Source organism: Helianthus annuus, chromosome 9 (genome assembly GCF_002127325.2).
Source record: "Helianthus annuus cultivar XRQ/B chromosome 9, HanXRQr2.0-SUNRISE, whole genome shotgun sequence".
NCBI classification, from domain to species: Eukaryota; Viridiplantae; Streptophyta; class Magnoliopsida; order Asterales; family Asteraceae; genus Helianthus; species Helianthus annuus.
Window position 1 is genome coordinate 174,525,437 of NC_035441.2, and position 16,340 is coordinate 174,541,776.

The 16,340-nt window shown below is 36.7% G+C and overlaps 1 protein-coding gene across 2 annotated transcripts; it reads right to left on the reverse strand.

Annotated features, from left to right (window-relative positions):
• Positions 1 to 8,242: 8,242 nt before the first annotated feature.
• On the reverse strand, positions 8,243 to 10,354 carry LOC110879714. 2 transcript variants are annotated; one of them, XR_004867871.1, is made up of 2 exons: positions 8,889 to 10,354; positions 8,243 to 8,393 (listed from the first exon to the last, which is right to left on the reverse strand). XR_004867871.1 is itself a non-coding variant. In XM_035977888.1 (2 exons), exons 1-2 carry the CDS (start codon positions 9,820 to 9,822, stop codon positions 8,262 to 8,264), a joined length of 588 nt encoding a protein of 195 aa, XP_035833781.1. In that variant the 5' UTR covers positions 9,823 to 10,354; the 3' UTR covers positions 8,243 to 8,261. The 2 variants fall into 2 exon arrangements, 1 of the variants encoding a protein (XP_035833781.1); XM_035977888.1 differs by having other exon boundaries at positions 9,367 to 10,354.
• Positions 10,355 to 16,340: the final 5,986 nt, after the last annotated feature.

The following is a 16,340-nucleotide window of genomic DNA, read 5'->3' on the forward strand; positions in this document are numbered from 1 at the left end:
CACACATGCACGTTGCGCCGTGTTAACTTGCAAAATTTGAAACAAAACATAAAAAAGTTGGACAACACACGTACGTTGCGTTGTATTAAGTCGAAAAATTTAGAACTATACATAAAACGAAAATTTTCCAAAGATGAAAAATATAAGTGACAAAAGTTGTGAAGTTAAATTTCAAATAATGAAAAGTTTTAGGTTAAATTAAAAAAAAAACAAATTATGTAAGGTTAGAATTGCAAAAGCTAAAAACCTTGGTGTTAAAAGTAAAAAATCAAGTTTAGTTTTGGGTTAAAGTTAAAAAACAAATTATGTAGTGTTAAAATTATAAAAGCTAAAAACCTTTGGGTTAAAAATAAAAAATCATGTTTTTTTTTTTTTGAAAAACTCTCAAAGCACAAAGTCCAAGTGATTATGCACAAAAAACTTACTTATTTATATATGGAATAATAACATCTTTAGCTACAAAGAACTCTAGATGTTTTTGTTTTTACCACAAACAAGTTTTGATATTTTTGTTTTTGACCACAACTTATTGAGGGTTTTTGATTTGGGCAATATTCCTCTTTAGTTTCTACTTTTCTTTTTAAATTCAAACTAAACTTTATACATAATATTATAACTAGCAATAAGATCCGCGCGCGTTGCAGCGCGGGTACATCACAAACATCGAATGGATTAGTCCAAGCATTATGTGATGTGTTAACTATATGAAAACGTGCATTTCGACATATCATAGAAAACGTAATAGGTATAACAGAAAAACTGACATGTATAATCGAAAGAGATTAATTAGAACTTTTGGAAATAAAGGGAAAAAAACCACAATTTGACTCCACTCGGTTCGAAACAAAATTGGCGAAACATTCATATAATAAGCAAGGAAGCATATTATATTTGACCTCACTCATTTCCCAAAAAAAAGTTTACGTTGAAACACCAATTCGAATACCAAAAGGTACATATAAGTATGGACGTAAAAATGTTTTTTTAAACAAAAGCATAGTATATTTGATCTGACTTATTTCCAGGAAAAAGTTTATGTCGAATAGAGAAAACCAAATTCATACCGACACGTACATAAAAATATACATGTAAAAATAGTTTTTCTAAGTAAAGGAAGTATAGGGGTAAAGTTGAAACACATTATTTTTGGTAAAAAATTTAATACGTTAAAGACGTGTGTAAAATCGTGCCAAGTAGCCCAATGCCACACCACCAACACAGAAGAGCTCGTAAAATAAAATAAATAAAAAGAGTAAAAATAACTCTGAACGAAAAATAGACGTAAAATCATTGAATCATGCACACCCGTTGCGGTATGTTAATGCAAAGAAATTACTGAAACATAAAACGTAGAAAGAAAAAAGTAAGTCAATTTAGGACCCGCACATTAGAACGAACTTGTCAAATGAAGAATAATAGACGCGTTGCGACGAACCTGTCAAATAGGAAAAACAGACAAAAAAAACATTGAACCATACACACATGTTGCGTCGTGTTGACTCGTCAAATTTTGAACAAAACGTAGAACAAAAAACTTGCAAAAGATGAAAAGTATAGAGGACTAAAGTTGAAAATAAAAAAGTGTTGAGGTTAAATTGTAAAACATGAAAGTCTTTGGGTTAAAAGTAAATGAATAAAAAAAAGTTAAAATGAAAAGATAAAAATTTTAGATGAAAAATGAAAATGAAAAAGAAAAAAGAAATTTTTTGAAACTCACCCTATACACATTGTACAACTAATAATGCAAAAAAAAGCTGCTTATTTATAGTATAATAATAATAATTAACAAGTCCAATGATATCAATATTTAATATTATTTTATTATCATAATTATTTTTTAGAGAATTTTAATTTCTCATTTTTAAAATACGATATATTTTTATTATTTGACTATGCTCTTACAATATTCTTATTTTTGTCTATGTCTCAATATTAATTTTACTTAAAACCGAGTTGTAAATAATAACAATATACACGTAATCGAAACACGAACAAATATGTCATAAAATTTGTCTCAGAGTTTAGTTTTTTATATAAACTGACGCAATTGACCCATTTTCGTTATTTTAATAAAATAGTAAATGCTTTATAAATTTCCCAATAACTGTTGCAACGTACTTACTTTTATTTATATTTCAATAAAAGTTGTTTTCTTATATAAAAATTGGCGCGGTTTACACTTTTAGTTATTTTTATAATATAGTTAAATGTTTTATGAACCAGATTGGTCGTCAGTTCCGGTATCGGTATTATTCAAATTGGCACCGTTATTCATTTTATCGTTTTCGATCGATCGTTATAAAACATGTGTAGATATCATTTTAGGCGTATCCTTTTTGGTTGTTATACCGTGTGTTGGTATTGTACATGCGTTGTTGTAACAAACCAAAACCATACTGGCCGAATGTCCGTCGCAACGCGCGACGAATCACACTAGGTCTATATCATAAATTACAACCCAATAAATCATACAAGACTTATTAATGAAAATTCTAATTAGATTCCTTTAATTGTAATTTTCTTTATTTAATAAACAAATAGGTAAATACTAATTATAATTATAACATTGCTTTTTAATTTATTAATACTTAATAGTATTTTAATAGATTAGGGTCGATTGGAATTCAAAACAAACTAATAGGTATATTTTGTAAACTATCAAAAATCTAAGGGATAAAAAATCAAACGAATCAGAACCAAACCGTCGTGATCACCTCAGTGCATCTCCGTCACGCACCATTTTTTCCATCAGTTGTCTCCTTCAATCGGAAATCAGGTACCAGGTTATCATCTTCTCTTCACCTTGCTTATTATGTGTGTTAATCACTACTTCTACTTCGACAACATAGACAATCTTTAATACTTTTAGCCAATGTGTGGCCCAACAGCATGAGACCTCTGATTAGGGTTGTTCAAATTGCTCGGCCTTCGACGCTCGTCCGATGCTCGCTCGGAAAATGCTCGGAATTTGCTCGTTCGATTAAGCTCGATTAAAAAAATGCTCGGTTCGGATCGGTTCGGTTTGTAAACGAACCGAGCACGAGTAAAGGTCCGCTCAGTTCGGATCGATTGGCTCGATTTATTTTTTAATATATATATATATATATATATATATACATATATATTTGTGTTTGTGTATGTATCATTTTTAATGAAATGACTAGAGACCAACATTAACAGTGTTTGGTCCAAGATCCAAATAGAGCTTATTTAAGTAATTAGAATTGAAATTCAATACCAATTGTCCATTATCCAATACTTAAATTTCCATTTGAGTAATTGGGTCAAAATTTCAAATACTAAAATGTGAAGCGTCGTGTATCGATACTCAAGTCTCAACCCGCTATTTCATTCAGAAGTGCAAGACCTTAATCAAAAGCCCCCATTGGCCATCGTTATTCGGTTTCTCCATCGCCACTCGCCAAGACGCCAACTCGTTAGGGTTTTGCTTCAATCGATTCATTCAATTTCAAACATCCGATAGAACAGGGGTATGTTTCAATCGGTCGATGATTTATCTTCCCGCTTGGTTAATCTCGATAGAACTAGTTGAGTGTTTTTGTATTCCTTGTTATTTGTTAAATTTTTAATTGTCTTCTATTGGACAAAACATCAGGGACGAAAACTGCACTTTATTCTAATAACTAGCACTCCCATCGCCACTTTCCTTGTTTATTCTACGACGCTCGATACTCGCTCGACGTTCGTTCGAAAAATGCTCGGATCGAAAGATGCTCGCTCGACTTTGGCTCGGTTGAAAAAACACCCGGTTCGGTTCGGATCGGTTTGTAAACGAACCGAGCACGAGCAAAGGTCTGATCGGTTCGGTTCGACTCGTGAACAGCCCTACCTCTGATGATTCCCAATCAGTTTTGAATCGTCAACCGACGGTCTGCGACCACTGCTGTTGCTTGATTATGTTTCCCAATATGTAATGTTTTATTGTTTAATCACTAAAAACAATAACATATAATTTTTTACACGCCAAACTTTGAATGATGTAATTCTAATTTGTTTGCTTTGTCGAAATTGATGAATATTCTTATATGCAGATGTTACATATGAAGGAATAGCCATCTTAAATGGCCTAAAGGCCTATTATAGGCTACATTGGGCAAATTGAGAAAAAAACAAAGAGAGAAGGAAGAATGATGTATTGCAAAATACATACATTTATCGTGTAAAGTTTATATAGTTTTCGTTAGTTTCTAGTTAGAATTAGTTACTTTTGATTGTTTGATGAAATGCAGGTCTTGGTTGCTCAAAGTTAGGAAAGTGCTAGAAAATATGCTGAAAAGAGTTAGCAACGAGAACCGTGTCGTGACGCAGCTGAACGGGAACTGAAAACGAATAAAATCTGGAAAAGGGGCCTATCGCCGTAGGGGTGTTCAAAAAACTCGTGGCTCGCAGCTCGCTCGAAAAAAGCTCGAAGAAAGCTCGGCTCGAAATTGGCTCGGCAGTAAACGAGCCAGCTCGGCTCGGCTCGATTTGTAAACGAGCCGAGCTCGAGCTTGTCCTGGCTTGGCTCGTGAGCTCGTGAGCTAGCTCGATAAGGTTTACATCCTTCATTTTTTTGTCCCACATAGCTTACAAAACAAAAAGAAAGGGAGTATCTCCACTATAAAAGAAGGTAAAGACAATGTACAAAGTGAATTAACTATTTATACTTGCAAATTTAGCCGTATGGTTAAATTAAATGGCAATTATGGCCCTTAGTTCATGAAGAAATTCATTTTTAAGGGCTTTTTAAGTAGTAAATTTTGCGATTGTTTCTTAGTTCGAGCTAGATCGAGCCGAGCCGAGCTAGCTCGAATTCAAGTCGAGTCGAGCTCGAGCCTCAAATCTTAGCTCGATTTGAAATTCGAGCTCGAGCCGAGCCAGCTCGAATCGAGTTCGAGCCGAGCTCGAGCTGGGTCTAGCTCGACTCGACTCGGCTCGTTTACAGCCCTACAGTGTCGCGTCACGCGACCGTAGAGAGAAAAGCCCTTTGCGTAGCGCCAAAATTTAAAATAATAAAAATCAATTATTACACGCCACGTTGCGTGACCAATTGAGTATATCTCCTTTGCATAGCGCGAAGGGGTTGAAGTTCGCTGCAGAGTCGTTTTGGAGCTGGGAAACTTGCTGAAATTATATATAATCATCAAAGAACTACACATTAACCCTAATTACGAAATTGCATAAGCTTGGACGAATTACTAGTTGAAGTTTAAGCCTTTCGGAGCGTTTTTGAGAGCTTGAATCCGGTTGAAGGTTTGAAGCCAAGACAAGCATTCGGGTCGTGTTTTGCCATCCGGGTTTCTTATATCTTTGTTTCTTGTTCTTTGATCATGTTTCTAGTTTACAAAAATACTCTTTTGTTGACGTTTTTAATGACTATGATCGGCTAAGTTTATTTTCTGCCTAGACTGTGATGATGGGATTGTAAAGTTTTGAACTTTATTATGTTTATTTAATTATTATGGATTTTTGCAAAGGTAGTCGACTTGGTTTATTGGTTTGATGTGTTTGCATGCTTAAAATTGTTTAATTGTCTTTTGTTACTTCGTATGAGTCTAGGTGAATATTTTTCATGGAATAGATTCATTCTATATTATAGATTTATGTTATAATCTTTAAGGTTAATTGGCCAATACACCTTAGAAGTAATAATCGGCAATTTAGTAATTTTGAGTGTTCTACTAATTTCAGTAGCTATGAGGTGCGAAATTATTGTTAGGTCTTCGTCATTAAATTGCTAGGTAGGGTCTTCGTGAGGAGTCTGAACTAGTTGCCCTAGTGATTGTTGTCTAACAAGTCAAATTGAGATTCGAAGTCTATCCTAGGTTTATAGCCTGTGAGGGAGTAAATCATATTAGTATACTTTTGTAAACACTTAGATAACCCGTGATGGAGTCTAGACAATTGGTGACCGTAACAACCTTTAGAGTTCCATAAGTGTCTTCTAGAGAAGGGTCGAGGGTCTTGTTCGATGTCTCGATCGGTTTAGAATATAAAGATCCCGGCTCCATAATAATTAATAATCATAATAAGTCACTACTGTCACAATCCAAGATTCCAGTCTAGGCAGTCGTTTCCATCAACTGAGTAAAATCCGAGTTAGTTTGTGCTTCGTTAATTTAGTTAATTAATTTAATTAAATCACAATTTTAGGATATTTAGAAACCCCCTCCCCCAATATAAAAATGGTTGGTGTCGTGTCCGTGTTAGTCTAGGTCTAGATAGAGTCTAGTTAACGTATTTAAATATAGTCCTATGGGTTTGATATCCAAACTTACTTAGCTTTACTAGAGTCGATCGGTTCACTTGTCGGTTAGTAGTTTAGTGGAGTTTAGAGTATTACTTTATGTCTAGATTAGGTTAATTTAGTTTGTTTTTATTAAACTACTTTTAGCACATCAAAGAACATTTCCTTTTGGCAACTCAGTACTACATACAATAAAGCTTCCATAGTTGAGATACATGAGCCTTCTACTTGGATAGGGAAATGTAACATAATGGGTTGTTTTCTTGCACCGATCATTTGAAGTCAATCAGATAGAAGAGTACAAATTTCAAGTGGTGTCATACAACTGTGGATATTGCCCAAGATTGCTTTTTTTATTTTTTATGAATAGACCAACCAGGTTCTTCTACATGCACTAATGCATCTGATTCTATAAAATTTGTAGTTATTGTATATGTTTGGTTGCAACTTTACAAGTCAACTTTTACTAGCAAAGGGTGATGCGAATGAGGCTTTTGCTACACTCAAGATTGTATCTCTTTTTCTAGAGCCGATATGTGGAAGCTCTAGATTTTGCTGGTGCAGAAAACTTTCATTTTCCAATGCCAACAATACCCCTAGGTCCCAAAGAAACCAGCGAAGATGAAGGGTTGAAATGAAATGGTATGTTTCATTATGATAATAATGATGCTGATTTTCTTTGTATTTGAGTGAACAAATATCTTTATTATGGTTAGTAATTTGGTTTATTATAAGCACATAATGTATGATTGGAATCCTCTGGAATGATTTGATATCATGAGCGATTTATTTGTCAATTGCATTGCCTTGATTTATTGGAATAATTGGTTCAGTGGAGTACTATAGGTTCATGAAGGGGATACTTTTATATACGTGTTGATTTATTTGTATAACATTGGGGGGTTTTATGTTGGCACCAAGTCTGTGACGGTATGTAGAGCTATACAAATCAGGTTTAAATAGGCTTGAGTTTCGGGTTTGGTCGGTATCTTGACCAATTTTTACTTCTTGGGGTTAAATCGTTTTCCAAGGAGATCAGTATAAACTGGTTAGAAACCTACAACTTGTACTAGTTTCTATTTATATCGGTTTCAGTTTTGGATCTCAAACTGGCTTCAGTTTTGGTTTCGGTTACCAGACCGGTTTACCAATCAATCTTTATTTTCCATTTGATATTGCAAATTTGCAATATGTAACTGATTCCTGTGGTTTATTTTTGCAAGCTTTTTTCTGTGGGTTAAGTATGTGTTTATTACAAAGTTTCCAAATGGAAATTACATCGAGATAGAAGGCTTTTGATTTTTTTGAAGATGGGGAGGGTTAGTGTTACGACTGGTGCTTCTAAGAACATGTGCGATACCGAGAAGAAAGGGAAGAGATAGGTCATGATTAGGCCTTCTTCAAAAGTTATCATCAAGTTTCTGATGATCATGCAAAAGCATGGTGTGCTCGTATTTGAGTTACAACTGTTGGGTTTTGTTTTTCGAAATTTATGAATATATTTAGTTGATTTCATTCAATAATTTAAGGGAAAGTCGGCGGATCTTTTAGTGGCTGTGGTGTGTGAAGTAATCACTGTCGTGTACAATTCATTTTTTAAAGTGTTCTCAACCTTAGATCTGTGTTGTTGTATAAATGTACATGTGTAATGTTCCTTAAAATTAAATGAAAGGAATAATGAATCTCATTTTCCAAATTATTGGTTGATGTTTGCATAAAGATTGTGTTGTAGATGCTAGAAAGTAAACAAATGTGTATATTAGGTAATGATATTTCAACAAAATGCAGAGGTTTTCTCTCTTTGAAAAGTGGACATTTATGTTGTGGGGGAGTTTGGCTGAGTTTTGTCACACCCCAAACGATGACGGAAACATCGGGATGAGACGAAAACTAGATTGCAAGAGTGTTCATAACGCTATTTGTGTCAAGTATTTAATAATTACTTTTTACTTTGATTGAACTAGAATATAACAAATTTGAATAACGGCAAGTATGAAAGAAATAAAATTTCATTTCAATAATAACGGTTTAGTACAAGGTTTGAAAACAAAATACAACATGTTTGAAAATACAATACGATACAACAAGTATTAAAGTTTAATGCGTTTCTAGGCAATCCTACTAGATTCCTTGCATCATCAGAATCCTGCAGCATGTATTAAAAGCATAGATCAATACGAAAGTATTGGCGAGCATACAAGTTTGATTATGAGTATAAGTATAAAAGTTTATCTCAATCCGACGTGGCAATTTATATTCGAGTTGTATCTAGCATATTAAAACAACCTGAGCATAACAAATAGTAAGGATATTCAAGTAGGAAATAACACGCATAAATAGCATAAACATAACAAATAGCATGGGTATACAGTTGAAACTAACATGCATAAACAACCTAAGCATAACAGATAGTAAGGATATTCAAGTAGGAAATAACACGCATAATGCATAAATAGCATAAACATAACAAATAGCATGGGTATACAGTTGAAACTAACATGCATAAACAACCTAAGCATAACAAATACGTGTTCGATGGATTGAGTATTTAATTATATTCAATTGAGTGAAGTAGATTTGTAGTTGATACATGTTGCACCCCAAAATGCGTTAAAGCGAAAAAGGGGTCGAGTACGCTCACAGTTTCGCAACGCATTCCATGTCTCGTGGAGAGTTGAAGAGTTGAAGGATGGGACACCGAGGTAACCTTTCAGTTCTTGAAGGACACGAGTCTCGTTCTCGCATAAGTAAAGAATTAGAGCGTTGGAAGTTATAAAAGTGTCGACATAAAATAATATATTCGTTTATATTTACTTTATAAACTTCATTAGAGTTCCGATACATTTTTTATGGTGTTTCGGTTATAAAAATGTATACATATATTCATATGTATTTTCACCGAAAATCTGTTTGTGGAGGATCCTGACAACTCAGTTGTCGCTTATATTGGTCAAAATGCAACAATAATCAACGAAATATCAAAATATATATAACATTTCCATCGATGTGTCAAAACATAACAAATCAATAAGTGTATCTTATTGAACTCGGTTTTAAACTAGATAACATGTACAAACAATATAAATAACTTAATAAAATTTACGTTGTTAAAAGTTTACCGAGCTCGCGTTGACTGAGTTTGACCTCAGCTGACCGGCATGACTCGAATCTGTTCGTTGACCTGCTTTGACCGTGCCTGACCAGCTGACCGGGTCTGATCCGAACTGACTGAACCGAGCAACCTGACCTTGAATCATCTCGAACCAAACCAAACCAAACCAAACCGAAGTTGAGTCTGACCCATAACCCCCGAGCCAAGCTCGAACCGTGGCTGACCCGAAACCCGAATTACTCGTACTTGAACCGTGACCCGACGTGAACCAAGCTAAAACCCGGGCCAAGCACCACCACTGACCCGTTTTGACCGAGACCCGAAACCAAACAAGCACTAAACCACCTGAGCCGATGATAGTCGAAACCGAAGCAAAACTGAACTCAGACGAACCCGAACCGGAAAAAACCAACTGAAGCTTGAACCAACTGATGTCGAGACCCGAGCCTTGAATCTGAACCATGCCATGACTGAACCGAGTTCACATCTTGAATCGAAACCCATTCTACTCCGACATTGAACCGAACAGAACCCGAAATGTTGAACCAAAACTTATCTGAATCCGTTGTTGAGCGTAAATCTGACTTGAACTGGTGACCCTAATGGAATGAAATAAAACCCCTCCACCGTCGCTGCTGTAGACGGCTCCACCGCCGCTGTACGCCGTCGAACTACAGCCGATTACCCCCCTCTCTCTCTCGTCGACTCTTTTGATCTTCTCCGTTTCGTCGTCTCGCCACCACCAGACAGTGGTGGTGGTGGTCGTTTACACAGATCGAAGGAAGAGGGTGGGGTTGCAGGTGTTGTAGGTGTCAGCTGGGGTGTAAAAGTTTGAGGATGGAGTCTCTTTGTGTTGCAGGTAGCTATCGAGAAAGAAGCAGGCAGATATGTGTGTGTATATTTGAAAGATATGAAGATATGGTTCTTGTATGTGGGAGTTTTAGAAGATAAGATACAGAAAAAAAATAAATGGGAGGGAACATGATGATGATGAGCGGCTGTTAACCATAAGAATAGGTAGGGTTTGCACACTTTACATACTAGGGTTTGTCTAGTAGGCTTGGGCCCAAAGCCCACAAGCCCAATCCCCGTGTGTTAAGTGGCCCAATCGCACTTACGAACCGTTTTCAAAACCCGAACGACGTGTAATGTTGTAGGATAGTATTTTAGGATTAAAATACGTAGGAGGGAGTCGGAAATCGATGTGTGCCGTGTTCGCTCGTCGGCTGCGCTAAAATTGTGTAAAATGCGCCGCTTGTCGTTTTAAATATGTTTTTTTCTCGGTCCGATTTCGACTGCGGATTTTAAAATAGAAAGTGAATACGAGTTTTCTATAAACATGGAAATTTGGAAATACGAGGCGTTACAAGTTTGATATAGAATAGTGTGTCCATTTGACATATGTTTCTTATTGTCACACCCCGATCTCCACGTGTCACCGGTGGGCCTGGTGTGGGGTATGGTGACGTAGTTGGCATCGTCATAGACAAACAACACAATATAATAATGCACAGCGGAAGCAGAAATAGATTCATTTCAACTTTAAATAAAATGTAATATTAAATATCACGAGTAGTTGAAACGGATCCACAGGCGGATCAAATAAAATAAGATAATTGTTCAACAGTTTATTGTCGTCCGAGCTTGCGAGACTATTGTGGACGCTCTTAGGAAACAGCCAGCCTGGTACGTATAGTACCTGCACTTAACCTTTTGGGAAAATATGTCAGTTTACACTGGTAAATACAAATTAACTGACTCATTTTGAAAATGATTGAAAATTTATTTAAATGCACAAGGCATAAATATTTTTATTAACTTGGGATAATTATGCAATATAAACTTGTGAACGAATTACATGCTACTCGTACGTTCGGTAGCCCGGGATCTTGTCCGGGTTAAAGATTAATTGACACACCACATTTAATGAGTTATACATGACGAGTGTACGCCTACACCCCATGCTCAGGTCGTGGCCATCTCGTAAGATGATGCCAAGGATATCCGGGACACGGTCATTAACCCCCCAAAGGCTTAAAGTAAAACAAGACTGTTTAAACGAGCCGATCAAATTATTCCAATTGCATGCCCAAGGGTGCAAGATTTGTACGCTCGATCAAGCGGTATACTATATACCGTACCCCAAGCCCGTATAGGGAAAATAAGTCAAAATGTATTTACTTGAGTAAGTATGAATCACAATTGGCAAGTGAGGGTAGCTTTTACTGGGCCTCCTATTCTGGAACAAAGGTTTATAATAACCTATTAGATTCCTAACGGGTCTTTTATTTAAGCCTAAGCTTAGACCGGTTAGTTTAAGGACGATACGGTTCAAGCGCATGATTAAGCGAAGACCGGATAGAATGTGATTTAGACCCGACAAGTTTGAATACTTGTATAATATGGGTATACTAAATACATTCTGGATTTTGAGATAAAAATGATAATGTTTGACCCGTTTCGGTCAATTTATGCAAACTAGTTACATAAACCGAACCGAGCGCTAAGAGAGCGTTACGGGTAGGCAAAAGAGTCATATGCAAGTTCCCTGAGATAATATGCTTTAAATATGATATAATATCAGCAAGTTATGTTCTATTATGCCCCGAATAATTTTTTAAACTCAATTTATGCCTTAGAAGGGCATTTTGGTCATTTAAAATGTTATAAAAGAGTAAAATTGGAAATCTGAGTTACAGGTCTGATTTATACAGTAAATATACTTAGTTTGACATATTATAACAGTAGGGTATGACCCATAAACAAAACTTATCATTTAAAATCAAACTATGCACCGTAAGGGTATTTTGGTAATTTCACAAGGGCTAAAAATGTCAAAACTGGAAATCTGAGTTCAAAATCTTATACTTACTGTTATTATATGAAAATATGCTAAATACATCAGTAGGTATGAATCTTATATGTTTAATATGAGTATAACGCTTACTATGCGCTAAAAACGCTTAAAAATGCGATTTAGAGCCGTTTCCGGGTTTTTAAAAGAAAGCTGAGATTTTTTTATATTTCCAGAATGCTCAAAATAATTTATTTAACAAATAAAATCAGTAGAAAAAGGTTTGGGGTCAAAAGGATTTATAAAACTCATTTTATGGCTTAAACGGTCAAAACCGACATTAACCGAATCAACTTAGCGACCTATGATACGATCAGCCAAAAATTAAATAAAAACTTCAAAAATCCCAAAATATTATATAACATCAGTGGGTAAAAAGTTTTATATCAAAAAGTGGCCTTAAATAGATTATACGCTAAATGCGCCGTTTATGTAACATAAAGCTATAGTTTTACGATATCGGCCATAACTCAAAATCTGGACCACCAACTGATCTCAAATTTTCGGTGCAAGTTTATAAATTGGTAATAAAGATTTCTACTCTTTCAATTTTCCAAAAATCACGTTTTATATCAAAAAGGGCAAAATAGTCAACTTTTAAGCATAATCGGAAACATGCATATGAATCGGTTAAGCATAGACTCAAGTTGTAAAAATTCCAAAGAGTCATACATAAATAAAAATGGTCAAAAATAGACTCTAATACAGATCTCAAACATGCATGCACGGATCCGAATCGAGAGTCAACGAAAAAGCCGTTTTATAAGACTTTCGGTTCCGATCCGAGTTTATACTAAAGATTGTCGAGTTGATTATGATAAAACACATTCTTACATTTATTATAAGGTTATTTTGATGATCAAACTGATTGCATGTCATCTACATTACCATTTAAGCTATATTTCGCAAAAACGATTTCTGTTGACTTTTTAAGAACATCTTTGACTCGACAAATAGCATGCTTAGAGTGGGAATCAGAGAATACCCTTTTGAGGGTTTGTTTCCCACATAAATACCAACTTATAAGTGGTTTCAATTTGAGAAATGACAGAGCCAAATTCGTTTAATCGAAAAGTCAAACTATATGAACAATGGATTGACTTTTAGCTAATAATCAAAGCTATAACGAATTAGAGAATGATATGAAGGCTTACAAAGGTCCTAATGAAGCTTAGATAACACTTAGAGGCTGCCTTGTCGATCAGAAAGTCCCTGGAGAAGCCTTGTGAATTCTTGAAGTTGTGAGTGTTCTTGTTACTAATACAAGAACTCAATAAAATGGAGCTTTGATCAGATTTTATGGAGAAATCAGGTGTTGTAGGAGCATCACAAGTGTCCCAACATGCATGTAATCTTATTGGTGAGTTTTAGAGGTGCTGCTAGCTGTTTCCCACTTAGAAATCGGACTCAAACACACCAGTTCGCGAAATTCTGCACCTGGCAGTGGGTCGCGGCCCCCGTAGGTCTGCCCAGGCGGGTCGCCTGGTCTGCTGATCAGCCAAACATTTTTCAAATGTTGCAGTTTTGGTCCCTGTCTTCGCACGCGAGGTTTTGGCTATTTATTTTGACTCGTAAACCCTCAAACTTGGTTTTTAAGAACCTTAGGACATTTACCAACATGGTAAAGTCCTCGGTTAACTTTGCGCTCAACCGAAAGGTCACGAAATTCAACGTTGACGCTTTTAACCCCTCAAGTACGGTTTTGGCCATAACTTTCTCATACGATAACGAAACTTCATGAAATTTTTACCACATATTCTAGTGAGTATATTTTAGCATTAAAAAGCTTTGGATCTGCCAAAAGATCACTCAGAGGTATAAATTCAACATGTTGACACTTTTGGCCCCTATAGTTTGTAATTCCTCACTTTCGTGCAATTTCCGCTTCGTATGATCCATGATCCATCCGTTTAAGGTTATAAACATTATGTAGGGTTATCATAGAGTCTATCTATCCATTGTTGACACTTTGGACCCTTACGTTCCATAGTTTTCACTGTTTGTCAACTTTAGTCCCTCTAAAGTTTGTTTTCGCATATTCAAGGTCCATGACACGTGTCAATACATTATTGGACGTAAATTTTCGAGGTGTTACATCCTCACCCCCTTAAAAGAAATCTCGACCTCGAGATTTACTGAAACAAATGAGGGTATTTCTCTTTCATCGTGGATTCCACTTCCCACGTGTATTCGGGACCTCTACGGGCATCCCACTTGACCTTAACAATAGGTATGTACTTTCTTCGGAGCTTCTTAACCTGTCGATCCTCAATCGACAACGGTTTTTCCACAAACTTCAAACTCTCATCTATGTGTATATCTGTATGCGGTATGACCAGTGTTTCGTCAGCGAAACACTTCTTCAGATTACAGATATGGAACACATTATGAATAGCGCTAAGTTCTTCAGGCAAGTTTAACTTATAAGCGACTGACCCGACACGCTCGACAATCTCGAAAGGTCCTATGTATCTCGGGCTTAGCTTGCCTTTCTTACCAAATCGCATCACCCCCTTCCAGGGCGACACTTTAAGCAACACTTTATCACCTACTTCGAAGTGAAAATCTTTGCGCTTCGGATCCGCATAACTTTTCTGCCTATCCCTGGCAGCTTTCAAACGATCGCGAATCTGCACGATCTTGTCCGTCGTCTCAAAAACGATATCTGGTCCTGACAGTTGGACATCTCCAACTTCTGCCCAACAAATGGGCGATCTACACTTTCTACTGTATAAGGCCTCAAAAGGCGCAGTTTTTATGCTGGAATGGTAGCTATTGTTGTAGGAGAATTCAATTAGTGGTAGGTTCTTATCCCAACTACCACCCAAATCAATCGCACATGCACGAAGCATGTCTTCCAAAGTTTGAATAGTACGCTCACTCTGACCATCAGTCTGAGGATGATAAGCCGTACTAAAATTCAAACGAGTGCCCAATGATTGTTGGAAACTTTTCCAAAAATGCGACGTATATCTAGTATCTCTATCGGAGATAATAGATACAGGTATACCATGTAGCGCTACAATCTTATCGACGTATAATTGAGCTAACATATCGGAGCTATACGTCTCCTTGATGGGTAGAAAATGAGCTGACTTCGTCAGTCTATCTACTATGACCCATATGGTATCATTTCCCTTTCTCGTCTTTGGCAACTTGGTGATGAAATCCATTGTCACCATTTCCCATTTCCACTTGGGAATTTCAGGTTGTTGAAGCAAACCTGACGGCTTCTGATGCTCAGCCTTGACTTGCGCACAAGTCAAACATTTAGCTACATGCTCAGCTACTGACTTTTTCAAACCAATCCACCAGTAGTTTGACTTTAGATCCTGGTACATCTTATCAGCTCCAGGATGAACGGAATATTTGGAGCTGTGGGCTTCCTGGAGGATAACATCCCGAAGTCCTCCATAAACTGGAACCCATATTCGTCCGTTCAGTCTTAGCATTCCATCTTTGTCGTAGGATAACTGCTCCTCAGTTACTCCTAACTTCTCTGCAGGATAGTTAGCTTCCAACACAGCTTCCTTCTGTGCAGCTAACACCCTTTCGTTCAAATTATTCCTTATTTCAATGCGCTTGGCATTGATTCTGATCGGTTTCACCCTTTCCTTTCTGCTTAAGGCGTCGGCAACTACATTTGCCTTGCCTGGATGGTATCGTATCTCGCAGTCGTAATCATTGAGAGTTTCCATCCAACGCCTTTGTCGCATGTTCAATTCCTTCTGATTGAACAAGTGTTGAAGACTCTTGTGATCCGAATAAATTATACACTTGGTTCCATACAAGTAATGTCTCCATAGCTTCAATGCAAATACGACGGCACCCAGTTCCAAGTCGTGGGTGGTGTAGTTCTTTTCGTGCACTTTTAGTTGTCGAGAAGCGTAGGCAATGACTTTGCCTCTCTGCATGAGTACACAACCCATACCAGTGTGTGATGCATCACAATACACCACGAATTCTTCTATACCATCGGGCAATGTCAACACTGGCGCATTGCTCAACTTCTTCTTCAGGATGTCGAAGGATTCCTGCTGCTTAGGGCCCCAATCGAACTTAATCTTCTTACGAGTCAACGAAGTTAGGGGCGCAGCAATCCTTGAAAAGTTCTCGATGAATCGCCT

Excerpts from the sequence above, each read along its gene's own strand:
- LOC110879714 (XM_035977888.1), bottom strand. The coding sequence starts at position 9,822 with ATGGTTCAGATTCAAGGCTCGGGTCTCGACATCAGTTGGTTCAAGCTT. Across the intron at positions 8,394-9,366 it reads ACTCAGTCAACGCGAGCTCG|GATTCTGATGATGCAAGGAA; the intron begins GTAAACTTTTAA and ends TACATGCTGCAG.